Source organism: Triticum urartu, chromosome 5A (genome assembly GCF_056163025.1).
Source record: "Triticum urartu cultivar PI428250 chromosome 5A, HENAU_Tu73, whole genome shotgun sequence".
NCBI lineage: Eukaryota > Viridiplantae > Streptophyta > Magnoliopsida > Poales > Poaceae > Triticum > Triticum urartu.
In genome coordinates, this window is record NC_141877.1 from 577,921,192 (window position 1) to 577,931,002 (window position 9,811).

Below are 9,811 nucleotides of genomic sequence, written 5' to 3' on the forward strand. Positions count from 1 at the left end.
CAAATCTAGCTTCTCTTTGTGGCTTCTGGCATCGACAGCTTCTCCTGGCATTGCAGCTCAGCTGCGCGGGGTTTGGCCTGTTCGGCGCAAATTGGGCCTGCTCGAGGGAGCATAATTCGGGCCATCCAGTGAACCGATTCGAGGGGGATATGGGTACCGATTCGAGGGAGAGAGGGGTACCGAGAGGGGGGGCGGGGTCGCTCGTGTAGCGATAATTTCTTTTTTTTCGAGCGAAGGGCAAAGAGACAGTATGTTTCGCGGTGGCAAGTTGTTGTAAATTAGGCAAACTCCATTATGTTTCGAAGTGGATGTAAGTACGAAAGCTCCACGAAGCGTACTGCCAGTGACACTTTGGCTATTGCACACACCGATGAAAAACGGATCTGGCTATGTAGGTGGTGAGCGCGGGAAACCAACGCGTGCAACGTGCAGTGTGGAATGCTGCACTTTCCAACAGACCACCCGAGATGATCCGCCACCTACCTTCGAAGGCAGACTCTCCAAGCCAAGCCTAGACTATCTAGGCGCGTCGTGTCAAAATCGGCAGCTGAGCAGCGAGTCACCACCCGGTGACCACGCGGCCATGCAGCGCAGAGCGCACCCACTGCACGAGCCCGTGGTTTTCCATCAAACTGCATACGTACCACGTGTCTGCTCGCGCTGGATCGAGGCATCATCATGCCTAACGTTGACACTACCGCTCCAAGCGGAACGGCGGCGCGACGTGGTGACCGTGGCGGCGCGCGGCGGCGGCCGTGAATCCGCCCCGCCGCCCACTGTTATAGCTACGGTGCCTGGAGACGGGAGTCATGGACCGGGCACGTGCGGGCGAGATCCCGAGCTACGGCCGGGGTCTCGAGCTTGAATCTTTCGCTAGTTTGAGCCCGGTCTCGCATCATGATTGGAGGGGTTGGTGTTTTCCAGCAGAATTAATGGGACGGCGTGCGCTTTCGTCTAGCAGAATGATACTGACTTTGGCCTCTGCCAGAATTTCTCCTATCAAAACCTCGTATTTTAAGTGGTTTGATTGAACTGGTTGGTTCTGTTTCCATTGAATCTGGTGGACCATCGCGCCGCATCGTGATACACATGATCGAATTAAAAAAAAAGGAAAACATTCAGAGTGAATTCAACGTAACTCTCCCGCCAAGAAAAGTTCAACGTAAGAGTACTCAGCTACTCATAATCAAGTGAACTAGCTTCACACACGCTACCTGCAAAAAAAAAGTATGTGTACCCGCAAAAGAACAAAACTTCAGACACTAATGAATGTGTAGAGAGGCGCAGTGGATCCTGACCTTAGCCCGTGGCATGGCTTCGTTCTAGGGTTTTTTTAGTTTGATTAGAGTTTGTGTTTGCCTAGAAAGACGAGGCGGAGGCAGCTCCCTTGAGATGGAATAAAGTTCTTCCCGCCTAATCTCGTCCCGGCGATCTAGCGTCGTATCGTTAGAGGACGTGTGAAGGTGTGTCTCTGGCGGATCTCGCGGGATTCAGTCGCGTTTGTTTTCGCTGGATCTGCTTGGATATGATATTTGTTCGACTGCGTTCATGTGTCTACATATTGGATCATTTCGATCTATGCCTCTCTTTATCAGCGGCAATTGCTATTTCTGGTGCGCTGGTTATGTGATGAGGTCTTAGCACGACGACTACTGTCTACTACAAGAAAGTTTGTCTGGCTCCGAAAAGGGGGGAGGGAATGATGTTGGCAACACGCCTTCAACTCGCTCTAGTTTTTATAGTCATCATTATGTGGTCAACAAAATGAAAGTTTTCTCAAAAAAAAAAGGAATAGGAGGACACAACGCAATTGAGCTATAGTCCAGGCGTAGTACCTATTTTAAAATTTACTTTTGACAATCAACTAGACCAATGATATATGACATATTTGCTAAAAAGTACACAGTCATGTTTGTATTTGAATATTATTTTTTACTAAGTTGAAGGGGAAGAAGAGAAGCGGGCTATATATTAGGACTGCTAAAAAAAGAGTGGCCCATTTATTAATAAAGAAGTACCGTCAAAAAAGTTTATTAATAAAGAAGTACTCCCTCTGTTCCACAATGTAAGATGTTTTTGCAAGCTACGTTAGCTTGCAAAAACATCTTAGCTTGCAAAAACATCTTACATTTTGAGACGGAGAGAGTATAAATGTATAGCTAACTAACGTACATGATGACTATTATATTGTCTATAAACAACATGACAATAGAAATATAGCTAGTAGTCAGCTTTATTGTTATTATAGTTGCTCCAATGAAAGAACATAATGGCATTATTATTATTATTATTATTATTATTATTATTATTATTATTATTATTATTATTATTATTTATTGAGCAGCTCAATATGAATACACTTATTTAAGGCGTGAAAGTTGAAACCCTTGCGGCAGGGCGACTATATGTAATCTACAAATTAGACATCCTAAGTTTTGACTAAAGTCAAACTTTTAAACTTTGACCAATTATACAGAAAAGGATAAACATCATCGCCATCAGTAATGACAACCATTTCTAAAATTAATCAGTAATAAGAAGATTTGTCATAAGATATGCATTCACAGCATATTTATTAGTAATGACAATCATATTTCTCTGTAAACTTTGATCAAACTGAAATGGTTCGAGTTAAAGTTAATTAATTGCTATCAGATTGACCAGACCAGCCCAAGTTTTCAGATTGTGCAGCTCAATAAAATAAAAAGAAGCGCTAAAACGTGGTTCATCAAAGGGTCCTTCAATATGTAATTCTAATCGTTTTGGAAGGAAGTTTCTTCCCCACAAAAACAAAAAGATACTGTAAGCAGGTGAAACGTACTCAAAGTTATGTATAGTACGAATTCATGTAAAATAGTAGGAGCACGAATCATGATTGGCGCTGCCTCCATTACCGTCCGTCGTTATCTTTTTGGCATCCCGCGAGCACCGACGGCGATGCCACGATGGCCACCAGACGCCGAACGGTCACGCGAATGCGCTCGGCAGCGGAACCATCCAAGCAGTCACGTCAAACTCCACCAGAAAAAGGCCAGCGTTTCTTTTTCCCTTCTCAAATCCGGAAAGGCGCAGTCGCTCACAGGATCATCACACCGTCTCACCGGTGCACCAGACCTCGTGGCTGTCTGAGTCACACCGCCAACTCACGCCCCTATCCGGTGATGTGTTGACCCGCTCCGTCTAGAAGACCGGAGCAAACCAACGTGCACCTACGCGGGACGCCGTCTCGGCCACGTCGCCGCCGGAAGGAATACAGGGGATGCCACTGTGGTGACCGCGCGCAGTTTCGCCCACTCCGCACTGCCGCGGAGGTCGTCCCCGTCACCTACCATCCACACCCACGCGCCACGGGCCCGGCTCCCACCGGTACAAGAAGGCGGCCACCCCACCACCACCGCAGACGCTCGAAACCCCAACCCGACCAAATCCATCATCGCCATCATCCCCACCTTATTAAACCAAAGCCCGCGCACCTGATCCTCCAGTGCTGTCCGCCATCACAGCGTCCGTGATAGTGCTGTGATCCGCTGATCCTTCGCCTGGTAGCTCGGGGAGCAGGCGTAGCGTTCGTTTCTTGCAGGGAGAGTGGGTCGAGTGATCGGGCGGGCGGGTGGCATGAGCCCGGGGAGCGGCAAGCTGCGGTGGCTGTGGAGGGCGCCGGCGCGGGCGTTCGGCCGCGCGCGGGACTTCTACGTGCGGAGCATCACGGGGTGCGCGCGCTACGTCCCCGCCGACGCGGCCTTCGGCGCCTACCCGGTGCTCGTGCCCGCGCCGCTGCCCAGGAGCCAGAGCTGCGGCTCCGGCGCCGACTACGGCGGCGAGGAGGACCTCCGGGAGCTCATCCGCGCGGCCTCGCAGAGGCGCGATGTCGAGCAGCGGCGGCAGGCCGACCATCTCCATGCCGTGCCCAGGAGCCAGAGCGTGGCGGGGGCGGCGTCCATGGCGCCGATCGACGAGGACGCGCCGTGCGAGTTCGCCGCTGGTGCGGGCGCCACGCTCTACTCCCGCAGTCAGAGCTACGCCGGCGGGGCCATGGGGGCCAGGAAGTCTCACTGCCACAGCAAGGTGTCGGCCTTGGGCTGAGCTAGCCGCCGGCTGCTCCTCAACTGCTCGTGTGTGATCAGGTTTCAGGTCATGCTTGCCAAAAATTGTTCATGCTGCTCCGATCCATCTGAAATTGGGATTTTCAGCTTGTAAATATGATACAGGGAGGAATTCATGCATGTGTAATTTGGTTGTTTCCTTGTAGGCTCGATTATGCTTCAAAAATCATGGGCTCCATGGTCATTCTCTAGTACCTTGCTTGCAATGAAATGCCGGAATGATCATACAGTGTAGATATTTGCAACTCGCCACCCACCGCTGGGTCACCGGTCGCCCAAGAGATTGAAAGCGCGGGCGGTGCCGTTCTGTAGCGGGCACACGATGAATGGCGACATGATTTTCCAGTACATGGACCATGTCACATGCGGCAGACATCACTTGTCTTGACATTCGTATTGCCACATTTGATACTCTCGGGTCTATATTGATATTCCAGTCGAGTTTGCGTTAGTTTACAACGCTGCTACCGCCAAAGTTCACAAGTCATTTTTTTTAGCTTAGATCAGGTTCATAAATAGGTCTATGAACGTGTCAAACTTGTCAATTTTTCTCGTCTTTGACTCCGTACCTTATAATTGCATCATAGCAAACAACATCCGCCAACAATCTATTCTACTGAGTTCAGATACGCTCATTGAAAGAGAATGCCACCACAACGGCTTAGATTGCATTGGACAACTTAACTCCACAGTTTTATTAGAAAAATAAAGAGTTGTCCTGGACTTGTGTAGCTTCACGTTTTGGTGAACTGGAGTTCAGATGTCGGCCAGTTCATTTTGGTGAAGTTAGAAAAAGGTCGATTAACCTACTCCACTTGATTCCCGCACCTGCACATTATCCCAAGTCATAGGCGTTGTTGAGTCCCCCGGCCTTTGCATCATTGCGATGCACGCAACCATTGTTATGATTATTAAACGGAGTATAGGATGAAAGACAATCACGGTCGAACCATTACAAGGGAAAGAATAGAACACCTATGACTAAGTCATCTTCTTCCACAACAACGCCTTCAAGAAAGGGTACACGATTTTGTTTCACTGTCGCCATGTCTGGCTGATGGCCAGGGCAAGAATTTTTCATCCAGGTTGCTGAGAGCAAGCATTAAAGGCTAGTACATCAGCAAGGAGGCGAGACCTTCAATAAGGTAACGACACAAGATCATCGCTGCTGAGCCTGACAACAAATACCAGAACAAGGATTTTCACCCCGGACATGAAGCAATGTTTCAACTAGCACCTTAAAAATGGACCAGCCAATAATCATCTCAGCCAGTACGCTGAGCCCCATTATCCATCTATCCTAAAAGTTGTTTCGAAATACACACTTTTGTACCTCGGTACCTTTGACACAGTTGCCCAAGCCCTCACCTCCCCTGCCACTCCTCCCATAAGGTCGCCGCCATCTCTCTATTGCCGCCTCGTCTCTCCTGTGCCACTCCTTGAACCTGAAGTGCCCCTTGTTTCAAAGAGAGGAGGGTAGTTTATTCACTTTTAATTTGATGGTCAGAGGTTAACTGAAAGCTAAACAACAGTAATTAAGACCCCCGGGAGAAAATAGGGATGTCTCTTACATTACCCAATGTGGAAGTACCGACGTAATTTCATAGAGTTATTATATCTGAATGATACATGAAGAACATAAGCCAGATGGCAGAACACAGAGACCTAGGATGTAGAAGATGATGACATGAGTGATTCGGCATATTTGGATTCCTTTCCTGTATATCCACTCATGTGGCAGTTCGTCATATGATTCGTATAAGCCCATTTGTCTAGAGATCATCATATACATTTAGAAAGTCGTATGCTTTGCTAGAAGCTTGTACATTTTGGTACCCGTACCACTACCATATGTGAACCCTCCCGGTGCCTAAGAAGCATGTCTCTCGAGTTGCTTGGTTGATGCCCTCAACTAGCACCTCGCAAACCACATGTCGCCCTATCATCAGCGGATTTGAACTGTCGTTGTGTTGTTCTAGAGCTCGTTGTGGAGGGCCTTCCACCAGGAGCCCGAGAGTTTGTCGCTAACATATTGATAAAGACCTCATCCCAGCACTTCTACCTGCAACGGTCATCTGGCCTAATCCTCTCATATCTTTGTTTTTCATTGCTATTCCTGTCGGGTTTATGCTTCTTGAGGTTATATAATTTAGTTGGTAAATGGTGTCCATACACATGTTGGTTAGTCAAAGAAAATGTTTTTCTACTCCTTCTCTCATGACTATAACACTAGTTCGTTGGTTATATTTTTTGGTATAAATTCTGTTCTTAAATTAGGAATAGATAGATGCATTGCAATACAAATTTGCGGAAGGTAGATAGAAGCATTGCAAATTTCCAAAAGGTAGATAAAAGCATTCTAATGCAAAGTTGTTGCTACATATTTTAACCTTATGGGAGAATTATTTTAGCCTTGATAGAAACATCACTAAAACACTGAGTTCTTGGCAATTGTTCCATACACATGTGGTATTTGCAATTCTTTTTACAGGTCATAGTTCATTTCAAGAGAATGCGAGCGGTTTTGTGATGAAACTCTTGTTAAATATGCAATTCTTCTTGCCAGTTAGTTCATTTGATGGTCTTGTTACTAATTAGTTAGTGGAATTATCCATTAGCAAATAAAATATAAAATATGCTTGATTGTGTCTAACACATGATGCGCAACAGGGAAAGAAAGAAGACAATCAAGGTATTGATGAAACATTTCCTAAACCGGTGAAATACCAAGTTCGGAGGAAAAGGGAGGGGGAGGAGGGAGAGAGAGGGTACTTTAGACTTTTCATTACAATCTCCTTCGAGCCTTGATTGTTAGCCAAATACATTTTTATAGCTCCAGAGTGATGGGGTCGAGTTTGTGGTGAAGTGAAACTCTTGCAAACATACACTTGAATCCCATATTACACGAATAATTCACCCTCATACCGATTTTCAGATGGTTGTCTCCATCAGTAAAAGTTAGAGCTCATCTTGCATAGGCAAAATGATGAAAAAAAATCAAAGGAGAAGAAGAAAAGCTAATAGAAAATAGAACAAAATAAGAACACATAAAAATACTTGTTGAGAAATCACCGGATTGTTAACTCATTCAACTAGGTGACACCCCGCACGTTGTTGTGGGAATTTGTGGAGATATATTGTTGGAATATCAATGTTTTGATTAATAATATGATAATTGAATCTGGAAATAGATATTATTTCTTGTATTAATTACTGTACATTTTCTTTCAAAGATTGTTAGATTACAAGTTCTCTGGAAATGCAACTAAGATAAATCAACATCAATGGCATGGAAAGCTTGCAACAAGATAAAATGAGACAACTAGCAAACAATGCACACAATATGAAAGGTTTGAGAACAAGATAAGTACCGAGGTAGAGACGAAGATATGGATCCCTTGAATGCTTCTCATTAGATCAAAGTGCAAAGCCACATCATACCAAAACAATGACAATAGAGAATTTATGTCATTTGTGTTATGACATGCAATACATAACCCCATGAGAAAACATTCAAACACTGCACAATTAAAAATATTAGGAAAAATAACTACTCACAACCTTAGCATCACATGCAAGGCAAAAATTTGATGAATCGACTCTCGTTAGTTCATTGCGCATAATTAGGTGGTAGTGGTACCCCTACTGCCTGGTTATTGCAACAACACCTCTTGGATTTGCACAACTAAACCCGAGCATGGACAACCCGGCCTGATGACCTGACCCGAAAAAAGGGCTTCGGGCAGGGCTCAGGCCTCATTTTGCAGCCCGGAAGGTACTTCGGGCCGGGTTCAGGCTTCTTTTTCCAGAATTTCAAGCCGGTCTTACACGTGCGAACACTAGAAAATAACATTCCGGACGGGCTTGACTTTGGGCCGGGCTCGGGCTTGATAAAAGAGTGCATTTCGGGCTTCAGGCAGGGCTCGAGCTTGAGAAAAGAAGGTCGGGCTTTTACAAGCCTGACCCGGCCCGGCATATGCCTGGGTTTATGCACAACCTCTCATAAGATTGGCATACCTTCTCTTCCCCACCAAGTGCCCCCATGTATTTATTTCCATCCAATAATTACTATTGTTTTCATTCATTCCATCTCTGCCAAATAAGACATTGTGGTTGACCTTGCTTCCAACCTAGTCAATCTTTATCAGGTGGAGAACCCTTCATTTTCTTGACCTGTTATATGTGTATTTGTGTGTGTATAATTGTCTTCTTTCTTTGCGTCGCGGAAATATGTTTTTGTTAAATCCACCGATGCACCTGTCTACTAAATGGCATTTCCGGACTGATGTGCACTATATGGAGGATATCCCAATTTGCAAAGCATTTTTGGTGACACCAAGACAAGCAATTATTTTTGTCAGATTTGACGTGCTAAGGGTAAAAGAGGGTTTGATTTGTTGTCCCATTTGATGCGTAGGTTGAAGGGAATATTACTCTCAACTATGTCATTATGCTCTATGCAAGGCTCTGCTTTAGTTACATAATCCAAGTGTATACAAGGGTTTCGATCACTTTGAGTGGAGTATTAGCCATTAGATACAATGGATGTTTTTTTGGATTTACGGACATACTGTCTACTAGTAGAAGGGACGTGCTATGCACATGTTCTTCACTCATCTTGTATATGAAAAAATTGCTTATCCCACGTTGTTAGTTTTGTTGTATGCATGATTTTGAGTGTTAAATTCGATCAGAAGGATCGTCAAATTGCTGCGTTCGAAAGTTCGGTGGAAACAAATTTTCAGTGCTTTGATTTGTAAAGGTAGTTGTTTACCCGCTGTTTTTTCTTGAATCTTCCAGGGCTCCGGTTGTTAAGCATTGAACTTTTGGACCAACATGTGTGTGGGCCCATTTGGAGCCGAGAGGATTCCAGAAAGATAGTGGAGTCACTTTGGCGCCTCTCTGTACACAGCGAATCTAAGAAATGTCAACCGTTTGACTAGGTATTGATAAATGGTGGATATTCATCTCCTAGAGCAAATCGATGGCTCATAATTGCTCCTGAGTCTTGGCGGATAGGTAATCAAAATTCAAATTTTTATGTACTATAGTAGCAGAGATATAACATGACCCAACCTATGTAATATCCTTTTTATGTTTCGTTGATTGGTCAAATTCACATGCCTATGCTTATTATTTCACGTCACTGCTTTCATGGGAAAAATGCTATATCAAACCTATGAATCCCAACCGGATTTTTCCCATAAGAAAATCCTAAGATCTCAATTCCTTGCATTTATATTCTTGGTCATTATTAATTATAGAAATATGAAACATATCATTACTCATTAACACGTGATGCATGCAAAACAAAGAAAGAGAGAAGAAAATCAAATAATCAATAAAACGGTTCCTGAACCGATGCATTACCAGGTTCCGAGGAAAAAGGACAGAGGTGGAAGGGTACTTTAGAGTTTTCACTATAATCTACGTTGAAAACTTGAATTAATTTGGAGCTTGGTCGTTAGACAAATCTATTTTACAACTCTACAGTTTAGTGGTGGAGTGGAGTTTAAGGTGAAGTAAAACTCTTACAAACACACCCTTATAGCCCACCATATGTAGAAAAAATTGCACAACTCACCCTCGCGTTGATTTCTAGTGTGGATCTCCCACTATACAAGTTAGAGACCATCTTACTTAGTAAAAAAATTGATGTGAAAATTTAAAGCACAAGAAGGAAAATAAACAAAAACAGAAAAAATGAA

The 9,811-nt window shown here is 44.5% G+C and overlaps 1 protein-coding gene across 1 annotated transcript; it reads left to right on the forward strand.

The window, feature by feature from the left end:
* Positions 1-3,284: 3,284 nt before the first annotated feature.
* Positions 3,285-4,294, forward strand: LOC125506011 (uncharacterized). The gene has a single exon (XM_048670894.2). It carries the CDS (start codon positions 3,616-3,618, stop codon positions 4,081-4,083), a length of 468 nt encoding a protein of 155 aa, XP_048526851.2. The 5' UTR covers positions 3,285-3,615; the 3' UTR covers positions 4,084-4,294.
* The last annotated feature ends 5,517 nt before the right edge of the window (positions 4,295-9,811 follow it).